This window comes from Propithecus coquereli, unplaced genomic scaffold (assembly GCF_000956105.1).
Source record: "Propithecus coquereli isolate 6110/MARCELLA unplaced genomic scaffold, Pcoq_1.0 Scaffold58, whole genome shotgun sequence".
Lineage (NCBI taxonomy): Eukaryota > Metazoa > Chordata > Mammalia > Primates > Indriidae > Propithecus > Propithecus coquereli.
Genome location: NW_012151729.1, coordinates 1,594,435 through 1,606,897, shown reverse-complemented (window position 1 = coordinate 1,606,897; position 12,463 = coordinate 1,594,435). Strand labels below are relative to the sequence as shown.

Below are 12,463 nucleotides of genomic sequence, written 5' to 3'. Positions count from 1 at the left end.
CATCAAGTCCCTTCTTTTTGCCTTTATTTGCTCTGGAGACGGCTGAAAACCTGTCCTTGGCTGCCAGCAGGACCCGAAGTTGAGGTCACTTCTCTCTCTTTGGAAAGACTCTTGGGGATGGAAAAGTACAGCCAGCCCCCTGGTTTGTCTCCCTTAAGACATAAAAGGCCTCCTTTGGGTTCTCCCTGGATGTTGAAAAGTTGCTAAATGTCAGAACTGGGAGAAATGTCAGAATCATAGAAATTTTAGACTGTGGTTCTCATAATCATAGATTCTTAGAATGTGAAGCAGAGAAACTGAGTGGAAATCGTTAAATCTTATTCGAGTGGGAAGTGTTTATGGAGCAATACAATCCAGTAGAACTTTCTGAGATGGTGAAAATATTCTCTATCTGCATTGTCCAGTGTGGTAGCTACTGGCCACATGTGGCCATTGAATACCTGAAATGTTGACAGCGCAAAAGAAGAACTGAATTTTTAATTAATTTACATGTAAATAGCCACATGTGGCTAGTGGCTATGATAATAGCGTGGTTATAAGCTTTTATAGAGGCACTATATCATGAAGGGAAGCTCATGGGCTCTGGAGCCCAAATGGACAAACCCTGGCTCTGCTGCTGAGCAATTGTGTGACATTTAGAAATAGACTTTACCTCTCTAAGCCTCCGTTTGTTCCCCAACCTGTAAAACAAAAATAACATACCTACCTGGAAAGGCTCATGGGTGATTTACACGAGAGAATACAAGTAAGGAGGTAAACAATGGTGTTGTTTGGAAGAGCATCTTAAATTTCAAGGATTCCAGAATCTCCATTGCCCTGGAGAATCGAGTGCAAGAATCGCAGCACTTTGTCTCTCTGCCTAGGGAGAAAGAGGCATGGGGGCGGAACAATGGAGATATCGCCTCTGTTGGTCTGGGGGACACCAGCACCCAGCCTCCAGAGGACATAGTGACCAAGCCCAGGCCCTGGGCTGGCCTTTTCGTTGGGCTGCGGATGCAAGCCAAGCAGCTCACTCCCACTGTCTGGCTCAGAAACAAGGACTCCAGAAACACATATTGCTGGTAAACAAGCCCAAAGCGAGGAAAACAAATGTAGAGGCAATAAAGCAAGCCTGGAGCCAGGCCCTCTGGGGAGCCAGGACTCAGAAGGAGGGAGGGTGGGCTCCACTGAGGTGGGGGCGAGCCGGCCCAGAGGGGCAGCCGCACGTGCCTACACCAGCAAATCCTGCTCACACCCTGGGGTGCACACACAGCCTCTCAGAGGTGTCCTCGTGACATAGAAGTCAGGAGACTTGAGAGCAAGTCGATGGCTCCCAGCTCATGGTGCAAACTCAGGGAAGTCTCTGCTCTGCAGACCTGAACAACCTCCAGGTTGTCTGTATAACGAGGAGGTTGTTTTAGATCAGTGATCGAAATTACCTAAGCCGGAGAATCTTTTCTTTCAATGAAGTCTTCTGCAGAAGTCCAATATTTCAAACAGCTGCAACACTTTATCATGTGTTGAAACGTATGAGTGATTATTATCTATTCAATAAGTAAACTTGAAATTAAAAAACGAAAGCAGGTAAAAATGGAGTAGAGATGGGAGCTGGGAGTTCTATGTACATGGACATCCACTGAGACACCTTGGAGCATCTCTAGATTCTCCTAGCAACACTTGGAAACCCTCAAGCAAGGTGGTCCCTAAAGTTCCTTTTGGCTCTGACTTTCTGCATCAACTTCAGGCAAAAGCTTTTTTGGAGTATTACCTCTCTCAACTTGCCCGTTGACTCCCTGTTTCCACTTCTAATATTTGTTGCTGGAAAGGAAGACGCTAAGAAAAGTTTTAAGGTGTTGTGGATATAAACACCTAGGACTGGAGAGTTTCTGGGGCTCCAGAGTTGGGGCTGGAATGAGCCTGACTGAGAACCCATAACAGCATCTAAGATGCCACGTTTCACTGTGGCTGGCAGAGGCTCAGGGTGGAGATTCAGGCTTCCTCCTTCGCTCCTTGTAGGGGCCCACTGCTACATCCAAGGTGACCACAAATGGAGGGGATGAGAAATAACATCACACTGTCCAGGCTGTCACAGCTGGAAAGGCCTAAGAGATCCCAAAGATAGGAAATACGTGGCATACATGCCCCCACCTACCCCTCCTGTGCACGTGGCAGACATTACTAATCAATTATATGACCTTTCCCCTTAAAGTCTGGAAGGGCACGAGAATCCTGAACACAGTTCTCTGGCAGCCACTACCAATGGATTAGTGTTGTCAGGCCATGTGGAACCTCTTTGTCGTGCCACTTATTTTAAAGATGGAGAAATTGAAGTTTAAAGAGGGAAAATAACTCGCTCAAGGTCATACAGCAAGCTGGTGCCTGAGCCAAACTTCCAGATGTTCAGAAACATCCAGATGTTTACCTCATTTTGTTTTTTTCATCTGATCTTTCAGTCTGAAATCCAAATGCCATGACTAACACAAGAAGACCCAGAGGCATCCCCAGATGAGAGGGGTTATACCCAGTTTCTGCAAGAACCCAGCTCTGAAGAGAGGTGGTGTCTCTGTTCATATTTTCCCTGCAGACATAAAGCTCTATGGTGAGCGTGGTGGGGAGAGCAAAGTTGGTTTCCTGTCAAGACACCTCCTGGCTGAGAAGGAGACTGTTTGTCTAAATAATTCTGTCAAGTCACTACTTGCCGGCCCTGGCCTTACACAGCCCAGCTGTGCCTGGGTTCAGGATTGGGGTTGGGAGGGAGGAAGAGAAGCATCCAGGTTCCATGTTGTAGAAAAAAGGTAGCTTCACTCATCCCCAGGGTTGGTTGAAAGCTGAGGGCAAGCCTTCTCTTCTCCCCTTTTAAGACCGAGGTTGGGGAGGGAGCCAGCAGGAAGCAAATGAGCAGCGGCCTATTAGCTCCATCATGCTGGGCCTTTGGGCCTAATGACAAAGCCACGTGGGCTGGAGTAAGCCAGTGCAGACCAGCAAAAGGGAGAGAGAAGATGCTGCTCATCGCTGTTACCCACAGGGCTCGTTGCCTCTAGAAGGTGCCCGAGCGTGATCCCAAAGTGACCAAATGGGGTGGAGGGGGGAGGCAAGGAGAACATCTAAATGGTTCCAAACATCTGGAAGTTTGGCTCAGACACCAGCTTGCCGTGTGACCCCAAGTGAGTTATTTTCTCCTCCTGAGTCTCAGTTTCCCTCTCTCTAAGACACAGAGGTGCTCGGGTGGTATATGTGGGTTATATGTCTGTCTCCTTGTCATGATCTGTGTTATGTTTGACTGTGTACATCTGTGTGTGGCTACAAATGGCAGTGTGTGTTTGCACACCTGATGACACCTATGTGTAAGTTACATACAGCCTGATGGCATCTGTCTGTTTCAGCCTGTAATGGGTAAGGGTCAGAGTGTTCACATTCATGACTATTATTCCTGGATCGTGGCTGTGTCTACAAATCAAAGTATCATCCAGGGAGAGGCATGTGAGTGAATGACTTTAGGTGTCTGCTCGTGGCATGAAGGCACTCGTTTTTAGCTGTGCCAGCGGGCACCTGTTGATGAAATCGACGTTTATACTTTGCATCCCTGTGAGTTTATATCTGTCCCTGTTTATCTCTGCATACTAATCTACCTACCCAAATAACCTCAAAAGCCAAAAATTCTACTGTTTACCCCACATCCTCAGCTCTTTCCTTTCCTCCATCATCCTTTCTTATTAATAGCTTATTTTCAACAAGGAGAGCTGCTCTTGCGAATAGCAAACCCCAGCCACGCTATTGGTTGACAAGTCTCTACAAATGGATAAAGATTTTAGCATGACCATTAGGCAACTCAAGATCCCCCCAGCCCCTCCTCTCATTTTCTTTTCAACTGGGGTGCGTGAGTGTTAAAAATGTAGGCCACCTATTCCTTTGAATAAAAGCACCAGCACAGATTTAGGTTAATGGGATTCAGAGCTAAAAGAATCCCTGGCCAGGGACCATCTAACTTAGATCTTCCATTTAACAGATTGGAAAACTGAGGCCCAGAGAGAAGTGCCTTTCCCAATGCCGCACACTGTGAGTTAGAATCCACTTCTGCTCGAGCCTGTGGCCAATGCTCTTTCTACGTGGAGAGCACAACATCCTTGGGAAATACACAAGAAGGTCCCCAAACCAAAATGAACTTAAACAATTTTTAAAGATATGCCTGTCAGCACTTTTAGTAAAGGGAAGTTTTATACAAACCCTAAGACGATGGAGCTGCCAGGATAAAAGCCGGGAATGATTTCACTAAATGTTGAGATGCCATAAATCCACCAGTTCTAAAACCTTTCGTGTTAGGAGGGAACACCACACTTCGCAAAGTGCTTTCCTGTGCTTTAACCCATTTTATCCTATTGCTCTGTGACCAAGGAGAATACTAGGGCCTGGAAAGGAGAAGTGATTAGTTCAAGGTCAAATGGCACCTCCAGGGCATAGCTAGAACTAAAACCCAGATCTTCAAACACCCAGTGCAGGGAGCTCATCACAGCCCCTGGCTTCCCTGGGATCCTGGGTGACCATAAGGGCAGGGCCTAAAGTTCGCTGCTGCCCTTGTATTTGGGGGTGGGGTGGGGTGGGGGACATTCAGACGGAGCCTGAAGTTCCGAGGGTTCCCAGCTTCCCCTCCCAGCCAGCAGGCGAGACCCTGAAAAAAAGGTTACCGTGGCAACTCGCATTCCTGGGAGGGTGAGTCACGACAGAGAAGAGCCTTCTGGTGGGTGGGACTTGGAGAAACTTTCAAAAGTTGATTCCTTCTCCAGGCAAACCCCCTTCCAGCCCTCCCTCCCCCTCTTAGCTCCAGGCTTTGTCGATGTGGCAGCTGATGGCTGGGAGTTAACCCTCTCTTTCCCCAACCACTCCCATTTCAAAAGCTCCATCCTCCTGCAAATGTGCATTTGTTTCCAGTGCCCACTTCTGTCTCCCACATGCCCCCTCGGCATCCATTTGAGAATATCTTAAGGCTGAAAGCTGTGAACACCGGTCCTCTCTCCCCCTGCCGCCCCCGACACAGTGCACACAATTTTAAGGGGCCTGCGGATGACTCGAAGCCCATTCAAAGACCAGTTCACGGTTTCTGGTTAACAGACCTTCCTTTGAAACCTTCAGAGGATGCCAGGCACCCTGAAGACCCCAAGTCCAACCCTCTTCCCTTACACACAGGGAAGCTAAGTCTGGCCGAGACACTTATGGTACATGTGAAATGTGTCCCTGAAGCCTGCCCTGCTACGTGTGACTTGCTTCTCCCTATACCACCAGCACTGGGGCACGCAGAAATTTAACCCCAGAGAAGTACTGGTGGAAACATTTTCTAATGTTTTCAGCCAGTTAGTGGAGCCAGGGAGTGTGAAGGCAGGGGGCTGTCTGAAGAGGACCTGACACCTTGACAGGCTGGACACCATGGAAACAGTGAGGTAGGGAAGGGGGCCCTGGAACCCTGTCTGTCTTACCTCCCCGTTCCCGGGTTATGAGTACATTCCCCACCACACCCTGCCCCCACTGCACCCCGCATCTTGGTTGGGTGATACCTGATGTCTGGGTTCTTCAGACCCAGATAAACCAAGGGCTGCTCCTGCGGAATTCCTGTGTCTTCCATCCCGGGGAGCCCAGGACAGGAGCAAAGCCTAACTCAGGACTCTGGGTGATGATGCCATTTCAGACCAAATGGCGCCGGAGTCTGTGTGTGTGTGTGTGTGTGTGTGTGTGTGTGTGTTGGGGGGTTCTGGGAGTAGGGAGAATTAGAGGGAAGCAGGAGCCTTCCTGGAGGTCGGATTAGTGGTGAAGCCTCCCCCCTTGCCGTTCAGAGATTAATTTATCATCCGTGCGAAGTCTCTTTTGGAAAACAGAGCCCCTGACCAAGAACCAAGTCTAGGAGGTTTCTTCTCCTGGAATAGGAGGCAGGTCAGACTCCGGCTGCTGGCCGGGTCCCTATTGCAGCTGTGACAGGATCAGATTCCCAGGAAAGGAGGAGGTTGCCACATTTGCAAAGGGAGCGAAGAGGACAGGCAGGCAGCCTCTGAAACCAGATAGATGGAGAAAGAGAAAACACTCCCTCAAAGGCATGATGAGATTATTTTCTGCAAACCTAAAAGGGGGACCAAGTTACACAGTAGTCTACTTTCTGAAAAGCAACAGGCAGGGACTCAGGGACCGTGCCCTTAAGGGCAGCCGTGATGGGGCAGAGGAGATGCATACCCCAGTGCAGCCTTCCCTCCCTTGCACACGAGGTGGGGGCGTGAACTAGGGTGTCGGGGTAGATGCAACTACAGAAAGCAGAGGCTGGGCAGGGGTCGCGCATACCTCAGTGGCAGGCAGGCAGCAGGCAGAGCGGCTGTCCGGACAGTCTGAAGGTCTGCAGGAATGTGGAGGGGTTTAGAGCTGGGCAACAGGAAACCACTCAGAGCTCTGGGCTGGGTCTATCTCCCCCTCCACCCTTCAGTCCCTCCTCCTCCTCTGTCTCCTCCTTCCCCCGACCTCCCCCTTCTCCCCAGCCAAAGCTGTCTCTGTCTTTCATTTCTTTCCTCCTGTTTTTGCGCTGTGCTGACCAGACACCCCAACCCCGCCTGTCTCATCTGTTCTGGGGCTGCTGCCTAAACAGACTCCCAGAGTGCCAGGGCTGGAAGCACCCGCAGGAATCGCCTAGAACAGCCTCCTTCTTGTTCAGAGGGCACCGGAGGCCGGGAGAGTGCAAGGGATTACCCAAGGGTCCCCAGGGGCAGCCTGGCCCAAGTGTCCTGACTTTCTGACCAGTGACCTGTACAAGAGTCCTCGCTAATATTAGGCAATGCTGAGAAAGGCAAAGCGATTCAAGAGGGTTGTATTTACGACAAAGGCAAGGCCCGGACTCACTCCGCACAGACAAGACAAGCTGCTGCTGGCAGCATATTCCTTGATGATTTGGGGCGTGGTCTTAAAAAAAAAACCCCCACTCTGACTCTAGTTGCACCACTGATAGACACGTAAGGGATTAGACTTCTAGCTGGGGGACGTGTGTCGTCAGTATGGAACAGATAAGTTGATCGATGAAACTGATAGTAACCGTAGTAGTAACAGTGGCTGGGGTTTACTGAGGACTTAATCTTCGCAGCAACCCCTTGCCGAAGGTATTGTCACTATTCCATTTTAATAAAAAGAAACAGAGGCTCACAGTAGGTCCAGTAACTTGCCTAAGATCACCTGGCAAAAAGTGGTGTAAGCAGGCTGAGTCTACATTTCAACTTGGTTCCTCTCGTGGTACGTGACCTGCTCAGTGCAACGGGTCTGGGTTGAAGATTCATTGTGCGTTAGCACTCTGGGATGTACAAGCATGAATACCAGATCCTTGTCCTCAAGGAGCTTTGCATCTTGCTGGAAGGACGTGCCATATGCACGCCCCCTTTTACATGAGTGGTACGGACTCTAAGGCTCATCCCAGGGGTTCAGAGTGATGGAGGCTTCCCGAAAGAGGTGGACCTCAAAGCATGGGTTGGGTTTGAATACCCTGGAAAGGGAGAAGGCAGAGAACACTGAGACATGCCTCCACCTGCCCCTGCCCTTCTTGCTGTCCTCTCCATCTACCACTGTCCTCCACGTCCACTCTCTGCAGCCACACCGGCTTCCTTCCCATCCCTCAACTACCCCAAAGCTGCTCTTGCCCCAGGATCTTCGTGCTTCCTCTCACCTCTGCCAGAGACACTCTTCCACCAGATTTTCCTGTGCCTGTTCTAACGACACCTCCTCAGGGAGGCCCTCCCTGACCACTCGAACCATCTCCTGGCTTCTCTCACAAGCACAGGTCATCGCCTTACACTGTTTTATTGCCTCCCCAGCACTTGTCACCATCAGAAACTACTTGTTGCCCCCACTAGACAGAAGCTCCCTGAGAAGAGGGGCTTCACGTATCTCATTCACTGCAGGTTTCCAAGCGTGTTCAACAGTGCCCCACACGAAGCTGGCTCTCAATCAACGTTTCTGTCAATAAATGAATGGACTTCCATTTACCTAGCTGAAAAAGAGGGGATCATCTTTTACTGGGGTTCCAGCCTGGAACAGTGCCCCACACTGGTCTTTAGGAGACCCTTAAACCTCTTAAAATCGAATATCGAAGTCTGGGCATCGGTGCATTTTTCTGCAGAGAAAGTTCATGGTTTCCTTCAGGTTCTCAAAAGGACCAGCCAGGAATCCAAGAAGGAACCTCTGCTCCAAATGACCCCCAGGCCTCTCCCTGGTCCAAAAGCCAGGAGATTTGGCCACTGAATACCGGGTGCCGGCAGACTCCCCAGGTATGTGTTTTGCCATCTGGACAGATGTGCATTTTTATAGGATTGGTTGCTATAGATCCCAGGCATGTGGGGACTAAAATTAACCGAAGTTTTGTGTTTTTCTTCATGAATTAAGATGATGATTCTGATGAGGCTGAGCCAATGGAACTATTCCCAGTCTTTGGCTGGGGTTCCCATGTGGCATTCAGTTCGGGAATTGGAAATCTGGTTCAAGCTAGGCTGAAGCTTGGGACAGAGGTCCCATCTGAGGGCCATCCCCTGTGGGGACACCCTGAGCCAGGGTCCTTCAAAGAAGGAAAACTTAGTAGGTTTTATATTTAAGAATAAGAGCAGGCTGGAGGAGTAGGAGCTTCTAAAGCGAGAGTGACTCTGACCGAGAAAGACCGCTGTGACTAAGGCTGGTCCTCCGGCCACCAACAAGGGCTTGGTAGGAAGGGAGACAAGCGCAACCTGGCCAGGTGTGACAGACCTGGGTGCAAGTCCCTGCTCTGCCTCTGTGTCGCTGAGTGACTCTGGGCTCATCCCTGCCCCTGTCTGAGCCACACTTTTTCATTTGGAAAATAGATTGCACAGCAGAGTAGTAGCAATAAGAGCCAGCATTTATTAAACACCTACTATGGACCAAGCACCGAGCTAAGGGCTTTGCATATATTTTCTGATTTAATTCTTTTATCAATGTGGAAAATGAAGCTCAGATCAATAATTTGCCCAAGTATGAGACAAATCAGGGGTTCAAATCCAGGTTTAAGGGACACCAGAGCCTAAGTGCTTGACCATTATACTCTACCGGCCTCAGTTCCTCTCCATACTGACGTTGGTGGACTCCAGACCATTCAGAGGGTTGTATTTGTGACAAAGGCAAGGCCCGGACTTGCCTCTGCACAGACAAGACAAGCCGCTACTGGTAGCATATTCCATCGGCAGCCCTCTCCTTTGTCAAGTACGTTGCTGATCCACATTAAACTGGATCAGCTTCCGTCTTGTAAAATGAGGAGTCAGTACATCGGAGGCCTTCCTGCCTGCCCACCGCCCCCTCCAGCCACCCTCCAGCTGTGCTCTTTTGGGCACTTCTCGCCTGACCCTGATCCCAGGCACCTGACCCAGCACCCAGCAACAGCTTTAGACCCCAAGGGTGTCCCACTGGCCCACAGCTTTGGGAACGCCCACATGTCCCTGCCATCCAGGCTCCCTGCAGCCCAGAGCACCGGCTGCCGCATGCACATGTGCAAGCAATCTTCACTGTGCCCTGAATCAGGCACGTAGCAGGGAGTAGGACGGACAAGACTCTGCCCCTGTGCACTGCACGTTCCGGTAGGTGGAGGCTGGAATGAATTTGTTTCAGGCTGTGCTAAGTTCTATGGGTGAAATGAGCAGGATGAAACGAGAAAGCAGTGGGGAACAACTGTAGGTGAGGGTGTCAGGGCAGGCCTCTTGGAGGAGGCAAGCTAAGAGGTTGAAGGATGAACCCAAGAGAAGATCTGGGGAAGAGTATTCAAGGCAAGGGGAGCATAAGCACCAAGACCCTGAGGTGGGGAGAGCTTGGCTTTTCAAGTAACCGAAAGTGCGGCTGGAATCACCCGTTGGAGGAGACTGGCCGGCCCCTCCAGTGCTTCCTCCTCCTTTCTCCTTCCTTCTCCTCTTCTTTTTTCCTACCCTTTTCCACCCTTTTAGTCATTCCAAAGTATTTCCTCATCTACTATCTCAGAGAGTGACATAGCAGTCCAGCGGGGGAGTTAGGGTAGGGATCAACACCTATAGTGTAGACATGGGGAAACTGAGGCCTCAATCACCCAGTGGAGCTGGGGCTCAAAACCAGGTCTCCTGACCCTGGCTCAGCGCCAGATTATCAGCCCCACCAAGAACCTGCTTGTCTTTCTGCTCAGTGAGTCCAGAGCCTCTGTCACCTGGGCCACCCGATGAACCATCTCTGGGAGATAGACTAGGGCCAGGTACACAACCCGTGTCGCTGCGTAAGGGCAGGAATACCTGGACAGGGAACAAGAGGTCTGAGCTCTGGAAATAGATCAGGGAGGCTCTGTCAATTTGGCTTCTGGCAAGGAGGAAAGCAACCAAGCAGAAAATTAAATAAATAAAAACAGCAGCCGGGCAAGGTGGCTCAAGCCTTTGATACATAATCCTCAGCCCAAAGGGGGTCAGCCTGCCCAGTCCCTGCCTCCAGAGATTTGGAGCAGGCCAGAGCTGGGACACCAAGGCCCCAGGCCTAACTGTCTATGCTGTAACACTGGGACCTAGAAACCTCAATTTCCCCAGCCATACAAGGAGAGTGTGGGGTTGCACCCGGCTGAAGCGCCTTATCAGCTCTAAGCTTTGAAAGAGTAGGAGAGATCCACTATGAGCTTGAAGGATGGGTGGGGGTGGGGCAGCGGGAGGAAGGGAGGCAGCCTAGCACTCTGAGATGCCGAGGCGGGAGGATTGCTTGAGGTCAGGAGTTCGAGACCAGCCTGAGCAAGAGTGAGACCCCATCTCTACTAAAAATGGAAAAAAAATAGCCGGGCATGATGGTGCACGCCTGTAGTCCCAGCTACTCGGGAGGCTGAGGCAGGAGGATGGCTTGAGCCCAGGAGTTTGAGAATGCTGTGAGCTAGGCTGACGCCACAGCACTCTAGCCCAGGCAACAGAGCAAGACTCTATCTCAAATAAATAAATAAATAAATAAAAGTGCCAAGAAACATCTCCTAAGGCCATGCACTGGATGGAGCATAGGGATCTCCAGGCATAACTCCCAAGTTGGCTCTTTCAGCTAAAAATCTAAACAAATTTTCCATGTGGGCACATGAGGGCCCTGAGGGATTAGGTTCCACTGGAGTAATTATGACTAACCTGGGAAGACAGTCAGACACTTGGCAACATACTTTATGCTCATTACCTCATTTAACCTTCACAACACTGAGGTAGGATATTTGTTTCCTATTGTCACTATAAAAATTACCACTTGATGACTTAAAAACAACACACATCTATTAGCTTACAGTTCTAGAGGTCAGAAGTCCTAAAATCACAGTGTTGTAGGCTGTGTTCCTTGTAGAGGCTCGAGGGAAGTATCTGTTGTCTTGCCTTTTTCAGTTTCTAGAGGACACCCGCATTCTCTGGCTCATGGCCCCTCCCTCCACTCCCACCTCTGTGCCTCCTTCACGTCTTCTTCTGACCCTGACCCTCTGGCCTCCGTCTTATGAGGACTCTTGTGATTACCTTGGCCCAGTCAGATAATCTAGGATAATCTTCCTATCTCAAACTCCTTGACTTAATCTGCAAAGTCCCCTTTGCCACATAAGGTGGCCTATTTACAGGTTCTGGGGATTAGGACATGGACATCTTGGGGAGGGGGCATTATTTCGTCTACCAAAGGTAGGTAGGTACAGTTACCAATCCCATTTTAAAGATGAAGAGACAACAGTTCAGAGAACTAAATAACTTGCTCAAGGTCCCACGGTGGTGAAACCAGGAATGCACACAAGCAGCTCCACTCCAGACCCCACTCTCCACAGCTCCCCCACGCACACCTCTGCCCTTTCTGCCCGCCTGGCCAAGACTGCCTCCCTTCCTCCCGCTGCCCCACCCCCACCTATCCTTCAAGCTCATAGTGGATCTCTCCTACTCTTTCAAAGCTTAGAGCTGATAAGGCGCTTCAGTCGGGTGCGACCCCACACTCTCCTTGTATGGCTGGGGAAATTGAGGTTTCTAGGTCCCAGTGTTACAGCATAGACAGTTAGGCCTGGGGCCTTGGTGTCCCAGCTCTGGCCTGCTCCAAATCTCTGGAGGCAGGGACTGGGCAGGCTGACCCCCTTGGGCTGAGGATTATGTATCAAAACTCTCAAATGTACCCTTTGTGTGTCTGGCTCAAAGTCAAGGCTGCCTAGTTAAAAAGGCCCAGGAACACTGGAGACTGACTCAGCCTGTTGCCTTGTTACTATATCCTTCCCCAGGCAGGCCCTCCCATTGGCTGAAGGGCACAAAGATCCCATTGTCATCTGGCCCTGGGTCCCCGGGGCAGAGTAGCCGCTGCTGAGCAGGGCAAGGCCAAACAGAGAGGAGGATGAAATTTGACTTCGGCACCCTCCCCACCCGCAGCACTCCCGCTGAGCAGCCAACGGTTTCTCCCTCAGCTCTTTATAGCTCACAAAGGACCTTTAATCCTCCTAATCTTACTGAGTGGCACGTTTAGTCCATAAGGCAGAGGAGTCAGG

The 12,463-nt window shown here is 50.4% G+C and overlaps 1 protein-coding gene across 3 annotated transcripts in view; it reads right to left on the bottom strand.

Moving 5' to 3' along the window:
• The window catches only part of SPARC (secreted protein, acidic, cysteine-rich (osteonectin)), a 33,480-nt gene that overhangs the window by 16,745 nt on the left and 4,272 nt on the right, over positions 1 to 12,463 (bottom strand). For 2 of the 3 annotated variants that reach the window (XM_012658282.1, XM_012658283.1), the window contains exon 2: positions 6,298 to 6,349. The exons of the other annotated variant lie outside the window; for it this stretch is intronic. In XM_012658282.1, coding sequence (XP_012513736.1) covers positions 6,298 to 6,349 — 52 coding nt within the window. The remainder of the gene's footprint in view (positions 1 to 6,297; positions 6,350 to 12,463) is intronic. 3 annotated transcript variants of the gene reach the window in all.